The sequence below is a fragment of the Protopterus annectens genome, chromosome 7.part0, assembly GCF_019279795.1.
Source record: "Protopterus annectens isolate FY-2018-M chromosome 7.part0, PAN1.0, whole genome shotgun sequence".
Classification (NCBI taxonomy): domain Eukaryota; kingdom Metazoa; phylum Chordata; order Ceratodontiformes; family Protopteridae; genus Protopterus; species Protopterus annectens.
In genome coordinates, this window is record NC_056739.1 from 571964907 (window position 1) to 571985986 (window position 21080).

The following is a 21080-nucleotide window of genomic DNA, read 5'->3' on the forward strand; positions in this document are numbered from 1 at the left end:
CCTTTGGCATGCTTAATCCAAAAATATATATATATAGTCTCCAGTCCCCTAGTACCAACTGTGCCCTTCATTTTTTTTCTTGTCCGTCGTTGATCACTTGTCGTGCCTTGTTGGCACCAGTGCTGTAATCCCCCCCCAAAAAATATATAATAGCACATGAGGCTGTGTAACCCCTAGATCATTGCATTGCCCTTCTATCATTAATGGCTAAAGGTAAACCAAGAAAGTATTCTATTCTGCAAGAAGGTGTATTTGGAAGTGGTTTATTTCACCACCTTTCCTCTTCTACTCCTCTTTCCTGCTGGCAACTGCTTGGAACATTCTTATAAGGCACAGGTCTTTTGATTCCGGCAGTATGAAATAGGCAAAAATGGTAAAGAAAAAAGGGGTGGAAAGTTTTAAAATCAGGTACAGGTGGATTTACTGGTTTTCATCTTTCCCTCCTTTTTTTCTTTTCCTGCAGTGCTAAATGGACAGATACAGAGATTGAGATGTTGCGTACAGCTGTCAGACGCTTTGGGGAAGACCTGAACAAAATCAGTTCCGTGATCAAAGAACGAACAGTGTAAGGAGAGTAAATTTTTTAAGACCTCTTTCAGAGATGTGCATTTTTTCATGAGAAGCACTTGCTTTATTAATGTTAAAATATTTCTGTTTTAAAACCTTACAGTGACTGACTTTTTACATCTCTTAACTGTAATACTGTGTGATGTGCTATATATGCACTCCATTGCTTTTACAAGCACCACTTCAAAGAGAGAATAGTCCAGTCTGAACTTCAGTTTATTGAATTAAAGTCCTTTAAACTTGTGCCCTCGGGAAATGTTGCGAACAAAGTGATATTTTTCTTTCTCCAAGATGTATGATCACCTTGTACATGGTTGTATAAAGTGAGTATGTAGGAGCATAAGATACAAAGTATAGGTATAGGAACGGTAATATAATTTGGTGTTTTTTTGTACAGTACAGGTTTTAGTTTGCAGACATTTTGGGAAGGGATGTGATGGCTTGTTCTGTGCTCTCACCATTTTTTTTGTTTTCCGTAGATCCCAGAAATCTGCTTTTACAGGCTGTCATGTCTCTCTTTGTGCATTTAACTGATGATGTGAATATGAATATTTTACAATGTTCTACTATTGATGTGTTTATGTTCTACCATTGATGTGTTTAGGCAGGTCATCAGGCAAGCAATGAAATCAATTTGCGTATCCAATTTTCAAGTGCATGTCTCCTATAGTAATAAGTGATGGAATGGCTAACCATGACCCTGACACCTTGCTGGGATTAGATGGTATTTAAATAAAATAATTTTAGTATACGAGACTGGAAAAGTGGCCTGATTATTTATGATCTTTAAAAAAAAAAAAAAAAAATGTATACCGAAACTGATAATCATGATTCAGGCTGATGCAGCTGTTAAGGTAATTTGTCCCTTCTTGTTGAGGAATTATTTGATAGTTGAGGCTTATTTTTGCAATTGTTTAGAATCTCCCATGAAACAAAATGTTAGAACTGTCCATAGTGTTTTTCTATTGTAGACTGGAGGGCATTAAAAAAGACCCTGCTGTATGAATAAAGTAGCTTTGCTCACACAGTTGTGTTGAGTGAAAGAAATAGGCCAAACAGTCAATACTGTTCTGGTGCCTCAGGCTAAAAGGTAGTCCTTGTTCTGACATTTTGTCCCAGTTTTTCAGCCTAGCACATGGTGGTGCTGCGGTAGCGTTGTCGCCTCACAGTACGACGTCCTGTTCGATTCTCAGCTAGAGCGTCTTCTGTGTGGAGACATGCATGAATGGGCGTACCTTCGTTGAAGGTTGTGCGTCAGGGCCGGCAACTTGGCATGTAAAAATCTACTGCCAATCATTAGCGGACCGGAGTTCTGCTGTGGTGACCCCTAACCATGAAAAGCCGAAAGACGCAACAACAACATGAGTAAGAATTGAGTTGCTGTATATGTAATGTTTTCCTTCCACCAATCTTGGCGGTTGATTTTTATACATCATGTTGGGTATTTGCCCTTGTATCAAAAAACTCAAAGCCACTGACGTGACCGGGCACAAATGTTTAGACACCAGCTAACGGATAGCTAAAGTAAAACATTTTTTTGCAGGTGGTAGCACCCCCATACCTGTGCTAATTATATCTACCAACTTTAACATCACATTACAGTGGGGAAAGGGCAAATTCCCTGACCCCACTGTATTGCAGTCTCACACATTTAATAAAAGTGTACACTTGATCATCTGATTTTTGATCATGCATAGCAACCCAGTAGTCCCAGTACAGTGGACTGTGTTGGAAAGCATGCATATGAACTTTCACCCTTTCTTTGTGGGAACTCAAATACCTGGCCCATGTGGAGAATTTAGGGAAATATCTTGTGCAAAATGCACCAGACCATTAGCCCTTTGTCAGAAGGACCTTTTAAGAGACAATTCTCCAATTCAAACGCAATCTCTGACTATTAACCTCGTGCTTTATATATAATGCAGCTTGAGAGTTCATCAGGAGCTTGTGTGATGTAGCATAATTGTTTGCTGATATGCCAAGTTCCAGTTACTCAGTGTTGCATGGGGCACCAAAGTTACCATTTTAATGCCCTGTTTCCAGAACAAGCATGGTCTGGACTTGAAATAAAAACTTGGCTGGAGAGTATTGAGAGAGAATGCAAGACTTAAGAGATGTGGGTGTTGAATTTCAGCCATTTCAGTGTCCCTTCTCAGAGCACAGTAGCCCTTGCTAAATGTGGTTTAGGTGTGTACAAACGCTGCAAAGATTCCATCAATCTGGAAAGACAATTTTTGGAGCAATTTAGAAGTCTCTGACCCAGAGGACAGTTAAGGACAGTTCTATCTAGTTATTGCAGGATCGCCACTGAGGACAGTTGTATTCTGCAAGATCCTATTTCATGCAACTCCAGTTTCTCTCCCTTCCCTTTCTGGCTGTTGTATACTATGTCATAAGCTAGCAACAGAAAAAGGTTTTAAGCTTTTTAGTCAGGTCATCCATATGGTCTCTTCAGGCCAAAAAAGCTCTGACTTGTGACTCCAGATTCTTTGTACTTCTGTAAGGTAAAAATAGATCAAACTTCAGCCTGAGGTAAGTGGCCTTTTTGGTTACTTATTTAATTTATCTGGCTAAATGAACTGGTCCCAACAAAAGGACCATTTCAGCCATGACCCGAGCCATCCGGCAAGAAACTAACCTACTTAGTGAATACAGAGTTACAATCAGTTATGCACATAAGGCAGAATGTAGTTTACATGTGCACTGTAAAAAAAAAAATAAATTACAAAATATAGCTTACCCAGAGACATGTACTGCATGGCATTTTTTTACAATGAGTACAAAGTTTTACAAGTGCCTAAACGCATTCAACCCCCCCCCCCCCCCAAAAAAAACAAAACTCTGAAAATGGTCATGGTGCACTCAGTGCTACCTTGTTTAGAAGAAGGTGATGGAATGTACTGTTTGACCACCATAGTACCTTTCTGCATGCCAAGATCAGAATTGAGTCCAGGAGGTATGTTTATTTCAGTGTCAGCCAATGGCTAACAATTCTGGACATTTCCGTTTGTTCTCGCCTCAACCTCCAGAGTGGTTTAATAAATGCATGTGATCTTTAGCTGTAGCTGTGGTAAGCAAAGCGGTGGTCTACTTGAATGACTGCCTCTTGCTTGCATCATCTGTCAGTAAGGGAGATTGTGATCATTCCAGACTCTGGAAATGGCAGTAAATATGGCTAAGCCTCCTGTGCAGATAGCACAGCTGCTTATTTTCATAGGTTACAGTCTTGAGTACCATGTCATGAAGAGTAGGGCTTCCCACAGGGAGGCCATTCTAAAGTATCAGTTATCTTATTGCTAACAATTCGCAATGCATCTTTGTGTCTGGATATTTAGTCTCAGAAGCATTTATTCCTTTATTCATTCATGTAAAATGCCATTTGAGAAATCTAGATTGAACTGTCTAGGGCCAGTGGTCTTAGATGCTAACCCTCAATAGATGTAATTTGTTGTTGTGGATGGATGATAATTTTTTCATTGGCAGTCCATTTCTCCTACCCACATCTTTGATAACTGTCACTACAGACGTGTCAGCCCTAGGGATGGAGTGACATTTTAGTAGGCAAGTAAGTGGGCAGATTTTCAACTCGTGTCTTTGGGGGGAAAAATAGTATGGAAGTGAGAGTAGTTCCGCTAACCCGTCATTCCGTTTAGGTAGCCCACTCCAGGGTGTTATCACCATAAAATTGGACAACATGGCATTTGTGTGGTGCATCAACAAGTAGTGGCACATGATCAATTCCCCACCCGTGCAGGGAAGAATGAGACGAATCTGTGAATTGGCCCTGCCCAACAGATGCTTTCTAGAGTGGTCCCACAGTTTCTCAGTGGCTTGAAAAGATTCCTGGAGATGGAAGTAATGCTGTGAGCACTTTGCACCCCATCCAGCACCAAGTGAAGCACCTTTTTCTCTCTCATTCCAACGCCAGTGATGTCCTTGAAAACACCAGAGACTGCAAGTGGCCATGTGGAGCCCTCACACTTTCCTTAATTTCCCCTGATGGCAAAGTTTATCCATTGGCAAAAGTTTGCAAATTGAATGCAATTCTTATAGCTGTATGTATTTGTTTCCTAACTACCTCATGCTTGGTAAACTTCCCTGTCTTGGGGGATGGGTGATGGCTTTTATTGAGCAAGTGCATGGGGGGTGTATGCTTGTGGAGGGTTAGGCATTGTAGCCCCCAGAGTGCTGCAAGTTGCACATTCACCCAAGGGAGTCATGGGCTAATAAGTAAAAATGTCCTCCTTGCCAAAATGCCATTGAGAATATAAGCACCCCTCATGGGGGGGGGGGGTCCCACCATAAGAGAATAAATTGGTTCAAGTCTGATTAGAAGGCTTAATGGCTGGCAGACACAGTGGCAAAAAACTTTATCACAAAGTTTCGAGGATCAGTCTTGCTAAAATATTGCAATATGTTTTGCTACTTGGAATGTAACAGACCCTTATCAGTTGTTTCCAAGGTTCTTTCTGTTAGAGCCTTGGGTACTCCAGGGGCTTTTTTAGGAATACATCCCTTCCTAACATTTCTACAGTAGCTATATAGTCTTGTTTCAACACCTAGATGCCAAGTATTATAAGCCGGATCTCCTCTGCAGATCTAGAGCTTCCTTTGGAATTGTCATCACTGGTATATTCCTATGAAATAGACCACACAGTTGTATTGGCATAGGATTCCCTCTTGTGCATTAGAGGATGGCACATCCTTTTCTCAGACTATATATGCGCATACTATAGCAAGATAATTGGAAGAAGGCCTCCTCTTCAGAGATAGAAAACTTACCATAATAGATCTGTAAGAGGAGGACCATTCTTGGTGACACACTGTCACCTTCACCTCCACCTCCATGATGGAAGTGTATGTGTTTTGTTTATCTTTCAGCTAGCCTTGGCTCTGGATATGATGAGCACCATGTTGCATGATGAGATGTGGGAGGTTGTTTTAACAGCCTGGTAAAGTTCCAGATCTGTAGCTTAGGCAAGTATTTAGCATTCATTTTCTCAGATGTTGAGGCCAGTATTTGGGGGAAGGCCAGTGTTGATCTGAAAATTAATTATTTTTTTGTATGAAATCAGGCTACATATAGAGTATCACTGGCAGAGTACATTTTTAATTACAAATTAGAAGTGAATTACACTACGCCAAATGCTGTCTAGGATTTGTGGCCATGAATTACTGAAGTGTCATATGCTTTTTGTATCAGTAGGCCTATAGTTGGGGGGGGGTTGATACCAAAGGGAGGCTGAAGGAGTTTTTTTTTTTTGTGGAGGTAAACTGTGTGTGAACCTGTCATAAACCCCAAGCCAATTCTCTATCAGATTGTCTGCAAGAGACATGAGAACCAGGCACAACTGTTTACTAGCAAAAAGCCCTCTAATCAATATTCTTTTTCATTTGCTTTCTCTAAAGACTTGTTACTAGAATAAGCTAATTACCTTAACCCAGGCATTACCCTATGCAAGAATAAGAAAAAGGACAGTATTTTCATTTATGCTCTCTTAAGCAAATCTTTTTTTTTTATTTGCAGTACCTACATTTTGTAAAACTGAGCAAGGAGAAAGAAGCAAGGAAGAAAAAACGTTAACCCCTATTTACATTAGTATCCCCATTACACTTAGAAATAACTGAAAAAACGTTGACATCCAAAGAAAATCATGCCCTGTTTAAGTAGTAATGGTAAGAAATTCTCTTACAGTTAACTTCCTCCCTCCTCTTCCATTCTCCTGAGTATTTTTGTAGACAATGACATGAAGTAGGGACACATGCTTTAGAATCCCCTGCAAGTTTAGCAAGTTTAACAGTTCAATATTTCCAGATTTTCTTGATGTCCTTCATGGATGCATCTGCAGTCATAACAAATGGGTTGTCCTGTCGTCAGGCAGCCCTTCGGTCGGCCGGATTCCAAAGTCTGGGTCCGGCTTCGGCTGATGTCGCACTTCACCCGACGTCATCTCTGCTGGTCTTCGGGTATAAAGGCATCAGCCGACGCCATTTTCCTCAGTCTTTCTTGCCGCGTGGCGCCCGAAGCAGAAGCTGTTCGCAAGTGCCGGTCGGTCAGATCCAGAGATTACTACTACCGAATACTACTTCGAAGACTTCTAAAAAGCTAAGTACCCCGTTGGGGACTCTTTCTTGCCTCAGCCGATGTCAGAAAAAGTCAACTGTAACTTGTGGGAAACAAATACCTCATAAAGATTTCCACTCTTACTGTCTGCCTTGCTTAGGCCCAGACCACGACGTAGCAGCCTGTTCGGCCTGTGCTTCCTTCAACCGACGTACGCTTAGGCGTCGGTCGGAGTTTGCTGAACAGTTTTTCGGCTCAGATTTTGCGTACATTATGCCGTCGGATCCTCCGACTACCCAAATTGTTAAAAAACGCAAAGAAAAAGACCGACACTCGCGGTCCGCGGTTTCAGCCGAAACCACGGTTAAGCAAGCCGCGAGTGTCTCGGTTTCGGCCGAAACAGAGAAAACCGGTCAATCTTCAGCCGAATCCATGACTACTACTGAGGCTCCTGCTACCTTAGTTGAATCGGCCTCAGAAATTTTGCCTACAACTGTGGTTCCTAGTGATTTATCAGACACCATCCCTTTAGATGTCTCTACCCCAGCACGTGGTGCTGCTAGGCCTCCTGCAGCCATGTCTATTAAGGCCTTTGCCAGGGCTAAAGCAGCCAAATCTGCTAAATCAGTGCCTGTTAAGCCCCCCTCACACAGGCCCACTTCAAGTTCACAAATGCTTACTCTGGCAGAAGATTTAATATCCTTAATTAGGGGATCCCAATCTCACCCAGACAGGGCCTCTCAGCCCCCAGAAAAGAGACCTAGAGCAGAGCCCCCCGAGCCAGTGTCCTCTGATGATTCTGCGGATGACTCAGACATTACAGACCAGCCAGAGGCTCCTTTTCCTACTTATGAAGATTCCGATGCTGAAGAATCCATTCCCAGCTGCCTCTCCACCAGAGGAATTTTCCTTTGGGGAAACCTTACATGCCATGAGAGAACAATTCCAATGGCAGGGACAAGATTTTTCAGATTCAAGAAAAAGGCTTAGGACTTTTCTGCACTTACCACAACATAGGCCCTTAGCTATACCTCCTGTACTGCCTGTTGTGGATGATGCATTTAATGATGTTTGCACTGCTCCTGATTCTTTACCTCCAGCCCCTGCCAAACCAGATAGATTTTACAGGGTGCCAGACACTCATCACCACCTATACAAGGCCCCACTTGCAGACCCAAAAACTATATCCCAGGGGCCTAAGGCAGTAGCCTCGACCACAGCAAATAACCCTATTCCTTCTGAAAGGGAATCCAGGTCCTTAGAGAGATGGGGGAAAAAAGTTTACACCTCTGCTACTCTCTCAGCTAGAGCTTTAAACTGTCAGTTTCATATGATCCAATACCAAGAGTTTATGCTTGATCAGTTAACTAAAAACTGTCCTCTGATGAATCCTTAGATAAGAAATATGTATTAGAAATGGTGAATAACATCCAACAGGTTAGTAACCATTCCTTAAAATGTGGCTATGATGCACTGGAGGCTTCATTTAGATCAGCCATGACTGGCACAGTGATAAGAAGGCATGCATGGTTAAAAGAACAGGTCTTACCGGATCATGTTAAAGCAAAGCTATTAGATGCTCCTATGGATAAGGCCAGTCTATTTGGTACACCTGCCCAGCAAGTAATGAAGAAAATGGAAGAAAAGGCAAAATCTGTACAAACAGTTAAAGATTTCTTACAGGTTCAGCCCCCAAGGTTTAGCAGGAACTGGCCTGCCAAAAATTGGTCCTTTCCTGACTCCACAAGATCCCAAAGGGGCAGGAATAGACGCTCTAGAGGCAGAAATCAATCCAGAGGAGGTGCCTACAGAGGACGACAGTGGCAAGGCAATAACCGAGGCACAGACACAACCACTGACACTGCAACAGGACAATCACAGTGACTTGGCTCTGACACCGCCTACCAGGGAGCAAATAGCAGCACCATTAGGCGGAAAGTTAGCCTTATTTTCGAAAAATTGGCACTATATCACAAGAGACAAGTGGATTTTGCAAACCATAGACCAAGGCTACCGGTTCCACTTCCACACCTTACCAGTAAAAAGAGGAATGCCAAACCTACCTCCAAATCAAAAAAATAAAAGCTCTACAGCAGATAGCGGAATTAACAAATATGAGAGCTGTGGAAAGAGTACCAATAACAGAACAGGGCAAAGGATTCTACTCCAGACTCTTCCTAGTACCAAGAAAAGAGAAAAGTTGGAGACCTAGTCTCGACCTGTCCGTCTTAAACACATACATCATTGTCCCAAAATTCAAAATGCTGACCCTACAGCAACTTCTTCCCATGCTGGGCAAGGAGTGTTGGCTGGTAACTCTAGATCTCAAGGAGGCATACCTGCACGTCCCCATTCGACAAAATTGCAGAAGATACCTCAGATTTCTTGCAGGATCAGAGCATTATCAATTCTCAGCATTGCCCTTTGGCTTATCTACTGCGCCCAGAGTATTCACAAAATGCCTGGCATCAGTAATCGCTCACTGCAGACTACAGGGAATCCAAATTTATCCATACCTGGACGACTGCCTGTTACAAGCGGACAACAAAAGCAAGCTGACAACAGATTTACAAAGGGTCATTTACTTGCTACAAGCCCTGGGATACACAGTCAATTTACAAAAGTCAAGGCTGATACCATCCCAAACAAGAACATTCTTGGGTGCGGAATTGGACACAGTAAAACAAATGGCATTCCTAACTGCAGAAAAACAAAAGAGCTCCCTCTTTACTTCTTGGCATTAACAAAGCAGAACAAACTAACAGCAAGAAAAGTTCTGCAGGCCTTGGGCTTCATGGCATCATGCATAATCTTGGTCCCACATGCCAGACTGCATATGAGAAAGCTACAGTGGTACCTAAAGAATTTATGGTCTCAGCACAGGCACAGCTTAGAAACAGAAATCCCACTAATCCCATGCCTAAAACAGGAGTTCCTATGGTGGGCTCAAGCATGCCAGTCAAACCCAGGCTTACCCTTCCACAACTTTCGAGCAAGCCAAACCATCACAACGGACGCCTCAGACCTAGGATGGGGGGCGCACATGCTGGACAAATGCATACAAGGATTGTGGACTCAAGACCAGCTGCACCTGCACATAAACCAAAAAGAAATGCTGGCAGTAAAACTGGCAATCCAAAAATTCAGACCATTCCTCAAAGAAGGCCGTTTGATGATAAGGACAGACAACACCACAGTCATGTGGTACATCAACAAGCAGGGAGGCACTCGTTCATACCCCCTATGCAGAATGACTTTGGACCTTTGGAATCTGGCTCTCAGCTACAACATCCAGTTACAGGCAATATTTGTGCCGGGAAAAGAGAACACCCTAGCAGACATGTTAAGCAGAACCACCTTGGATGCTCACGAATGGATGCTACACCCGGACACCTTCAAGGCCATCACAAAGAAATGGGGAATGCCACAAATAGATCTATTCACTTCCCCACTCAATCACCAGCTCAAAACATTCTGCACAAGGACATTCCACCCACTTGCATGGAAGGTGGACTCTCTATCCTTCAGCTGGAAAGGCCTGACAGCATATGCATTTCCACCTCTTCCCTTGATGCACAAGGTACTACTGAAAATCAAAGAGGAACGCCCAAGGATAATCCTGATAGCTCAATTGGCCAAGACAACACTGGTACCCATTGCTGAGGAGCATGTCTCGAGAGAATGTGGTCAATACCCTGATGCCTTTGATGTTAACTCAGAACAACTACAACATCATGCATCCAAACCTAAAAACCTTGCAACTGACTGCCTGGAACATCACATAGCAGCAACTAACCCAGACCTTTCCCAAAGGGTTAAAGACATTATCCTTGAGGCCCGCAGACCTTCAACAAGAAGGAACTATGCAGGAAAATGGAAAAGGTTTGTCATTTGGAGTACTGAAAGAGGAAAAGATGTGTCGAACATAGATATTGCTAACATTCTGGAGTACTTGGCAGAGCTTCTACATACAGGCCTGTCCTATTCCTCCAAGATACATGCATCAGCTATTTCAGCAGAATACAGCTTCGCTCCACCTGTCTTTTCGCATCCTCTACTCAGGCAGTTCCTCAGAGGGATCAAGAATGTAAAACCTCCTAGGAAACCACCATTACCAGCATGGGACTTGAACTTTGTGCTAGAAAAGTTGACACTCCCTCCGTTTGAACCAGCAGCAACAGCAGATCTGCAACACCTGTCATGGAAAACTGCTTTCCTACTGGCAATTACCTCAGCAAGGAGGGTTTCGGAACTACAGGCCTTAATGGCAGTGCAACCCTTCCTAATCTTCCATCAAGATAGGGTGTCCATGAGAACTAATCCTACATTTATGCCTAAGGTGGTATCCAGAGTGTCTTTAAACCAGGCAATCCACCTACCTACCTTCTTTCCCAATCCACAAAACAGGGGGGAAAGAATGCTGCATACCTTGGATGTACATAGACAGTTACGCTACTACCTGGACAGAACCAAAAGTAACAGAAAACTGACCAGCTTTTAGTAGCCTATGCAACAGGAAGGGAAGGAAAAGCAATTTCCAAACAGACAATCTCCAAATGGATAGGAAATTGCATAAGATTCTGTTACTCCTACCATGGAAAACCAATTCCACAGAACATAAGACCTCATTCTACAAGGGCTACAGCCACTACCACAGCTTTCTTATGAGGAGTGGCAACCAAGGACATTATTGAGGCGGCTACTTGGACCTCCGTGCATACATTTGCCAAGCATTATAATTTACCTCTATACTCTAGATCCCGAACAGGGTTTGCCACTGCTGTACTGCAAGGGATCCTAACTACACCATAATTTTTCTTCCTCCACCCCTAGTTTGGCTATGGTATTCTACCCATTTGTTATGACTGCAGATGCATCCATGAAGGACATAGTACAGTTTTGTACCTACCATAAATGTAGATGTCCGAACTGGATAGCATCTGCAGTCAGGATTACCCACCCTCCTTCCACTCTGTGGTACTCCTAGGGTATTTACCCTCCTAATAGCTAGCTGGGGGGGGAGTCTCTTATGGTGTATTTGTTTGTATATATGTACATACATGCTTATTTTTGTGTTTGCCTTCTACTTTTTTGGAAACATTGGCATTTATCCAAAATTTAGCCTTCCAAGAGGGCAACTGGCATCTGGGGCAAGAAACACTGAGGAAAATGGCGTCGGCTGATGCCTTTATACCCGAAGACCAGCAGAGATGACGTCGGGTGAAGTGCGACATCAGCCGAAGCCGGACCCAGACTTTGGAATCCGGCCGACCGAAGGGCTGCCTGACGACAGGACAACCCATTTGTTATGACTGCAGATGCTATCCAGTTCGGACATCTACATTTATGGTAGGTACAAAACTGTACTTTTTGTCATGTTTCACAAATATAAGTATTGCTTTGTAATCCCACATTTGTCAATTTCCAAGTTAATGATTTTATTCTCCAAACATTAATGACATGAAGTATGGTATATGCTTTAGAGTCCTCCTCCAAGTTCAACAAAGTCCAGGAAAGTCCAATATTTCCAGATTTTCTTATTCTATTCCTGTTCATCTCCATCTCCCAAACCCTGTCTCTGCTTTACTTACAACTTACTCTTGATTCCTCTAGTCAACTATTGTGCTTTTTTTCCTTCTCACAAGCAATTTCCATTGAAACACTGAAAAAGGTTTCACTGGCACAGTCTCTTTGTTGTTTTTATTACCAGAAGAATAAAAAACAGAATCTCTGGTTTCACAGCTCACTTATTGTTGGACAAATTTTGAATTTCTTCATTAGCATGTACTCCATCAAAAAATTATTTTGTTCCTCCAGGGAAAATATTTTGAAGATAGGTGGATACAGCAGTTTGAATCTCATGCCTGCTTCTCAACATTCCCTGAATAATAGAATGCATTTACTTCATGGTATACAATGAGTAGTCATTCTCCACAAATACTCTGCTGTCTCCCACTTTTCCTACTTTTGTCCTTTTGCCATAGTTGTCAGAATCAACTCCTCCTGCTGGTAAGCTTGCATCTTTACTATTAATGGTCTAGGTTGTCTTCTCATAGCCAGGTTTGGCGCATACACAATGTGCCCTTTCAATTAACAGTTCCTGTTGTGGAATAGTAGTCCATTTGCTTATTTGTGCATTCATAACATTAATACACTCTGTTCTCTCTGGCTTTTTGGGTACAGTAGAAAATCTCAGGTTTTCCCAATGTGCTCTGCCCTCTTGTATTTTTTTTGTAATATCTCTTGTGCAGTCTCATATTCAGCCAGCCTTTTCTTCATTTTGACCTCTGAGTTTTGCAGTTTTATCACCTTATCTGAATATCTGTTTAAAGCTTCTTTCATTTTTTTTCCAGATTTTTATTGTTTGATATATTTCATCAGTGTTTCATTGATTTTTAGTCAGTTGTGTGTGCAGTTTCCTGTAGTTTACTGTAATCTGTCTGAGAAATACTGTAGCTGTTCTGCAAAAAGGTCAAGCTTCAGTCAGCATTTGTTGCCTTTTGTAGCTGATTTTCCTTCAGGTCCTCTATTTCCTTTTTCCTGGTATCCAAGCAGTGTACTTGCCAGCGAGTTACTGAAATTTACCCAGAAAACTAGGCCCACTAGCTTTCTCCAAGTTTTTTTTTCTCACTGGGAGAGCTAGACTTAAGCTGTTACTCAATGTGCAGTCATCTTGGTTCACAAGTGTTTACTAAGCTAACAGCCACAAGGGTCTTTTTAAGCCTAGCAATGCATCCCAAATCTGACCAGTTCTGGTACCCTTAAGTGCAAGCAGGGGTTGGGAGATTAACCATTTGCAGGTTATCTGTCGGTTTAGAGGCATAGATGCCAAACCTGGGATGAATTTCCTGTTCCTCATGCGATTGTCCAAGTTGCACTTAAATTGTGTTGGGAGGAACTCTGCTTCACATGGATAGGGAGGCCTGTTCCAGAGATGGGGTAGTCTTTGGGGTACATACCTGTCTCCAGCAGGTCCTGTTTATATCACAGGCAAGGTTTTAAGTCTTTAGCACTGGTAATTCTGGTGCTGTTTGTCCTTCTGTTCTCATGTTGCAGTATTCATAACTGTAGGGAGGTCACTGCCTGCAGCACTGGACATCGGCCAGTATGTCAAAGTCTTAGGATCAAGGGTACGTACGATGTTGCACGTCAGAGCCATAAACTGATGTCTGCTATAAAGGTGGCATCTGCATTATCCACTTCAGAACTTTTCTGCAGCAGTGATCTACAGACCTCTAATCGCTATCTCTGGCAATCAGTTTGCTTGTTTGCTTTGGTCATCCGATACAGTTAAGTACCATTTTGGGTTTTTTGTTTACCTTACTTCTAGTTTTTCAAATGTACATGTTAGCTAGGAAGGGGAAGTGTGCTTGTGGAAGACAAATTCCACATAAGGACTTGCATGATCAGTGTTTGTTTTGTTTAGGTGAAGGCAGCAACCATACGTCTTGTGACATCTGCAAGTATTTCGTACCAAAGACTCTGCAGCTTGGCTGCCTTAAAACTTTAGAAAACCAGAGACTGACATTTGGCGTTTGGAGGGGTGGGATAGGTACCTCTAAGGAGCCGCTTTGGAAGAAAGCCAAAAAAGTTAGGCTTAATGCCCATGATGTACCTCAGGAGTCCGGTGAGGCTCTCGAGGCAGATGTTAGCCCAGGGTCCCATTGGACATTTGTTTCACAGCTAGAACCTGGAACCTTGGAAGCCTGTTAAGCGGAAACGGACTATGTCCGCTGAGGTTGATCAGCCATCCTGAAATATAGGGAGATTGGCATAATGGTTAAGATATTTTCCTTACAGACACAAGGTGCGGGGTTTGATTCTCACAAGGGTTAATTGGCTAGTCTTGAAATGGCCCATGAGGGAAGTTAGCCTAGTACTAATCTATGAGCCTATGACCAGGGGGGACCATGGCTCGTGGCGTAGGAGGGGCCTACTCTCTCCTTCCCATCCACCCAGGTGTTGGCTCCAAAACCAACTCATCCTTCTATTCCTCTTAAGAGGCAGAAAAAATTAAAACACAAACAGAGCCAGTTCCTGGATGGGAAGCCTTTTCCCAAAATCTGTTCAGAGACTTCCAGGCCCTTCAGTCACAGGTGCCCTAACCAGCCAGCCCCTACACCTGTGCAGACCTTGGAGGAGTCAGAGAAAGAGCCCTCCTCTTCTGATGAAGCACTTATTGTTCCCAGATTGAATCTCCCAAGGACTTCATTACTCCTGAGGAGGAGGACACTATTGGCCCTGAATCCCCAAATGAAGAATTTCCCTTTGGGGACACCATTTCTCTTATGAGAGAGCACTTCAAATGGCAGGCCTCAGATGTTTCTGAAACTAAAGAGATATTTTAAACTACTACAGATGGACCAGCCTTCCCCATCTGCATTCCCTCCTCTACTCCCAGCTTATGTTGACTTTCTGGATTCATCTCTGTACTCCCAGCTTATGTTGACTTTCTGGATTCATCTCGGGCCCCTGATTCTTAGCCCCAGGTTCCAAGCATCCAGATAGGTTTTATAAAGTTCCTTGGGATACACAGTTCTTGTTCAACCCCCCCCCCCCTTGCAGACCCAGCCATCATAGCAGTGTCAGCAGACAAGTCATCTAGACAGCTGCCTTCCACCCTTCTGTTTCCCACAGATAAGGACAGCAAGTTTATGGATAGGCTAGGAAAGAAATGGTATACTTTCACACTAGCCATCAGAGCCCTAAAGTATCAAATTCACATGGATGTTCTTCATCTCGCATTGCTGCAGTCATAACCTGTGGGGTAGTCCGCTGTCCTCGGTCGGCCCGAATACCAAAGTATTAGGCTGGCGTCGGTCATGGGCGCTCAGATCTGACGTCAGTGCGTCATGGTATTAAAGCGCATGACCGATGTCATATCCCCAGTCTTTTTTGCCGCATGGTCCGAAGCAGAAGCAGCGTTTGCAAGTGCCGTTCTGAAATTTTCGTATTCTGAGTTTCAGACCGAAACCAAGTTGGCTAAGTACCCGTTGGGAATATTTTTGTTTTCTTGCCTCAGTTAATTCCGGATGTCAGAAAAAGTGAATAATTGTATTTCTTGTGGGAAACAGATACCGCATAGGGATTACCACTCTCTCTGTATTCCTTGTTTGGGGCCTGAGCACGACGTAGTCGGGTGTCGCTTTTGTGCTAGGTTTAATAAGCGCACCATTAAGCATAGGTTAGATTGCGCTAGGCTTGTCTTCGGTAAGCGGTGTAATTACAATATGCCGTCGGATCCTCCGCCCGCTACCGGTAAGAAGTGCAAAGAAAAATCGTTAAGGTCCAAACAGGATGATTCGTCCGTTCCGGACGCCGGTTCTTTAGAAACTACGGTGGAATCTGTGGATCCAGCCGAGGGTTCAGCTGAGTCTCAGGGGGAGTCGTTAATTTTGCAGGATGGTGGCCACTCAGGAATCAGGTCAGGCTGAGGGGGCCTCTCAGGTTGCTGTACTTCCTTCTTTGCCTAAGGTGGTTAGGCCTTCTTCTGTCTCTAGGGTACCTTCCAAGGTCAGGCCTGGTTTGCCTTCCTCAGGTGTCAGTCCTAGTTCTGCAGGTTCTGTGCCTAAAAAACACATGCTTAAAATGGCAGAAGATTTGATTTCTTTAATCAGGGGTTCTATGCCCCCTCCAGATAAGAGGCCTAGGGTGGAGCCAGAGGTGGAAAGTTTGGAACAGGCTTCAGATTACTCAGAGTCTTCGGCTGAAGACATTCAGGATTTTCCTCCTTATTCTGATTCAGACGCAGAGGATTCCAGTCCTTCTGCTTCTCCTCCAGAGGATTTTTTTTCAGAAACCCTGCATTCTATGAGGGAGCATTTTAAATGGCAAGGTCAGGATTTCTCAGATTCCCGAAAGAGGCTTAGGAATTTTTGTTTTGCCACAACATCGGCCCTTGGCTATACCTCCTGTTTTGGATGTTGTTCAGGATGTTTTCTCGAGGCTTCTCTTAATCCAGACTCTTTGCCTCCTGCCAGTTAAACCAGATAGGTATTACAGAGTGCCAGAGGCTCATAAATATCTGTATAAGAGCCCAAGGGCTGACCCAGAAACTATTAGCCAGGGACCTAAGGGTGTCAGGGCTTCTGTTGTAAAGAATCCAGTTCCTATGGATAAAGACTCTAGAGCTTTGGATAGGTGGGGAAAAAAACTGTATACCTCTTCCACTCTAGCAATGAGGGCTTTGAATTGCCAGTTTCACATGTTGAAGTACCAGAATTTTCTCCTTACTCAGTTAAAATCTAAGGCAGATGCTTTGGCAGAGGGCATAGAGTGTAAGGAATTACAGGATTTAGTTCATGCCTCTGATCAGGTGGGTAAGCATTCTTTGCAGTGTGGTTTCGATGCTTTACAGGCTTCTTCCAGGGTGGCTGCCACTGGATCAGTTATTCGCAGGCACGCCTGGCTTAAGGATCAGAACTTGTCAGAGCATGTTAAAGCTAGAATTTTGGATGCTCCTTTGCAGTCTGAAGTTTTGTTTGGTTCTCCTGTGGAGTCTGTCTTAAAGAAAATGGAGGACAAAGCTAAGTCTATGCAGACTGTTAAAGATTTTTTGCAGGTGCAGCCCCCTACGTTTAGCAGGAATTGGCCTACTAAGGGATGGGCTTACCCTTCTTCTGATTTACAGTCTAGGGGCAGATCTAGACGTGGTAGGGGCAGAGCTCAGGGTTCTTTCAGGCCTAGAATGTGGAGTTCCCCTGCACAATCTACAGGTGAGGGCAGGGGCCAGTCCTTTCATAAACAGGCCCAATGACCTGCATCTTCAGCTGCCAGATCCTTCCTGTCTGGCAGCTCCTCTGGGAGGAAAGTTGGCACTCTTCAAGCAAAACTGGCTTTTAGTCACCCAGGACAAATGGGTGTTGGACATTATAGACCGAGGCTACAAGTTTTATTTCCACACATTGCCTCCTTTCAAAGGCATGCCAGACGTTCCTCCTCAGCAAAAGGTAGAGGCTCACAAACAGATTTCTTTACTTCTTCGAATGGGGGCTATACAGCAGGTCCCTCTGTCAGAAGTAGGCCTAGGATTTTATTCTCGCCTGTTTCTTGTACCAAAGAAAGGAGACACTTGGAGGCCAATTTTGGATTTATCTATCCTAAACACATACTTGGACATTCCAAAATTCAAAATGTTGACGTTGCAACAACTTCTGCCTCTGTTGGGCAAAGATCACTGGATGGTAACTCTGGATCTCAAAGAGGCTTATCTTCATGTTCCTATCGGGCCCAGTTGCAGGAGATTCCTGCGTTTTCGGGCTGGGACTTTACATTATCAGTTCTCTGCATTGCCCTTTGGCTTATCTACTGTGCCCAGGGTGTTCACAAAGGTTCTGGCTCCGGTGATAGCCTTCTTAAGGTTAAGAGGAATACAAATTTATCCTTATTTGGACGATTGCCTGATTCTTGCTCAAGACAAAAACAAGCTAATTCACCATCTACAGTATGTTATGGCAGTGTTAAGGTGCCTAGGGTATTCTGTGAACGAAACAAAGTCCAGTCTAGTACCCTCTCAGGAAATGTGCTTTCTGGGTGTGAGACTGAATACAGCTTCCCAGATGGCTTTTTTGCCCCTGGACAAGCAAAGGAACCTTACACTTTACTTCCAACATTTGTCTCTACGGTCCAGGCTGGCTGCAAGGACAGTCCTTCAAGCCTTGGGGTTCATGGCATCTTGTATTCTGGTGCTTCCCAATGCCAAACTGCATATGAGGAAGTTACAATGGTATCTCAAGAATGTATGGACACAACACTGCCACGATCTGGACACTGTCATTCAGATAATACCTTGTATTCAAAAGGAATTTTTGTGGTGGGCCCAGGAATGTCACCTAAACAAGGGACTCTCTGTGACCCGACCAGAGGCGAGTCGGATCTTAACGACAGATGCCTCGGACAAGGCTTGGGGAGCACACCTCAATGGAAAATGGGTTCAAGACACGTGGCCTGCCAGACTTCAACATTTACATATCAACTTGAAGGAGATGTTAGCAGTCCAATTTGCATTGATGGCTTTCAAGGATCTACTTCACCCAGGACAAGTGTTGATTCAAACAGACAACACAACTGTCATGTGGTACATCAACAAGCAGGGGGGAACACATTCGTACCCTCTTTGCAGGCAAGCTATGATTTTGTGGGAGACTGCTCTCAGTTTGCACCTCACTCTTCAGGCAAGGTTTCTGCCAGAAGCACAGAACTCCTTAGCAGATGTTTTGAGCAGACAGATGGTGGATCCCCACGAGTGGAAGTTGGATCCTCATGTATTTCGACAGTTGACAGTGATATGGGGACTCCAGACATAGATCTGTTCGCTTCTCCACTAAATTTCCAGTTGCCAAAGTTTTGCACAAAGATGTTTCATCCAACAGCTTGGAAAGTGGATGCTCTATCATTCAGTTGGAGCAATCTTCACGTTTATGCTTTTCCTCCTCTGCCTCTCCTTCCCAAGGTGCTCTTGAAGGTCAGACAAGACAAGCCCTCCATGATTCTAATAGCTCCGGATTGGCCTCGACAGCACTGATACCCTCTGCTGAGGAGTTTAGTACGGGAGCCTCCTTGGCCTTTGCCTTCAATTCCACACCTTTTGTCTCAGGCAGGCAATCATTTCCTCAATGTCAGGATTCAGTCCCTGCATCTCACAGCCTGGCTTATTCTGTTCTAGAACCTGGAGGGTTGCAGCTTCCTCAACAAGTTTTGAATGTTATTTTGGAGGCCAGAAGGCCTAGTACAAGGAAAGTTTATGCTGATAAATGGAGGAGATTTTTTATTTGGAGCAAAGCAAAGAGCTTTGATGTTTCCAGGCCTGATTTGAGTGTTTCTCTTCAATATCTTACAGAATTATTAGACAAGGGTTTGTCTTTCTCCTCTGTAAAAGTTCATGCTGCAGCCATTTCTGCTCACTATGACTGTGACCCACCATTATTCTCTCATCCTTTGTTTAAGCAATTCCTTAGAGGGGCAAAGAACATAAGACCCCCGCGTAGAGCTCCTACTCCTTCCTGGGATCTCAATTTTGTGTTGGCAAAACTTACTTTACCTCCTTTTGAACCTGCAGCTACGTCGTGAGTTAAAGTTTTTGTCTTGGAAGACTGCTTTTTTGTTGGCCATTACGTCTGCAAGAAGGGTATCTGAATTACAGGCTCTAATGGCAGTTGAACCCTTCCTGATTTTTCATAAGGATAGGGTATCTCTGCGTACTAACCCTACTTTTATGCCTAAAGTGGTTTCAAATGTGGCCTTGAACCAATCTATTCATTTGCCTACTTTTTATGCTGATCCCCAAAATAAAGGGGAGAAAATTTTGCACACTTTGGATATTCACAGGCAGTTGCGTTATTATTTGAGCAGGACTAAAGGGTTCAGACAGTCTCAACAGTTATTTGTTTCTTTTGCTTTGGGCTCTCAGGGAAACCTGTTTCAAAACAAACTATTTCTAAGTGGATTGGCCATTGTATTGCTTTTTGTTATTCTCATCATGGTAAGGAGATTCCAGCTGGAATCAGACCTCATTCCACTAGGGCTACTGCCACTTCTACTGCTTTTTTAAGGGGTGTAGCTACTAAAGATATTTTGGAAGCAGCTACTTGGAGTTCAGTGCACACTTTTTCTAAACATTACCATCTCCCTCTTTATTCCAAATCTAGGGCTGGGTTTGCCACTGCAGTCTTACAGGGCATATTAGCAGCTCCCAATGCTTTGTGATGTTGCCAACCTCCCCTTACACTTGCTTTGGGATTCTACCCACAGGTTATGACTGCAGCAATGTGAGATGAAGAACATAGTACAGTTTTGTACCTACCATAAATGTAGATGTTCGAAGATCCACATTGCTGCAGTCCAATTTACCCTCCCTCCTTCCCCTCTGTAGTTTGGAGTGGTTGTATGGTTTGGGTTGTAGATGTTGTTTGTGCATGGGTTTTGGAGGTTTTTTCTATTTTTGGCTGTGGCCTTTCTTTTTAGGGCCTTCTGACATCTGGGGCAAGAAAAGACTGAGGATATGACGTCGGTCATGCGCTTTAATACCATGACGCACTGACGTCAGATCTGAGCGCCCATGACCGACGCCAGCCTAATACTTTGGTATTCGGGCTGACCGAGGACAGCGGACTACCCCACAGGTTGACTGCAGCAATGTGGATCTTCGAACATCTACATTTATGGTAGGTACAAAACTGTACTTTAGTTTTGTTTTAGATACCATGTCCAAAGCCTCTGCACTTACGCCAGATGTGCCAGAGACTCCTGCTAAATCACAACTCTCCGCTCTGCTCTCTACTGCCTCTCAGGTGGCCAGGCACTCCCAAGAGCAGTTATGATGCGGTAGAAGCATCCTCCAAATCTGCAGCCTCCGATTCTGTCCTGAGAAGATGCTCCTGGGTGAGGCTCCATCCCCTTCCCATGGATGTGCAAACCAAATTGATGGATGCCCACTTGATAACAAGGCCCT

At 43.7% G+C, this 21080-nt stretch overlaps 1 protein-coding gene across 4 annotated transcripts in view; it reads left to right on the plus strand.

The window, feature by feature from the left end:
• Positions 1-21080, plus strand: part of CCHR7.PART0H17orf49 (chromosome chr7.part0 C17orf49 homolog) — a 623656-nt gene that overhangs the window by 59942 nt on the left and 542634 nt on the right. For 3 of the 4 annotated variants that reach the window (XM_044077154.1, XM_044077152.1, XM_044077151.1), the window contains exon 3: positions 464-565. The exons of the other annotated variant lie outside the window; for it this stretch is intronic. In XM_044077154.1, the coding sequence (XP_043933089.1) occupies positions 464-565 (102 nt within the window). The remainder of the gene's footprint in view (positions 1-463; positions 566-21080) is intronic. 4 annotated transcript variants of the gene reach the window in all.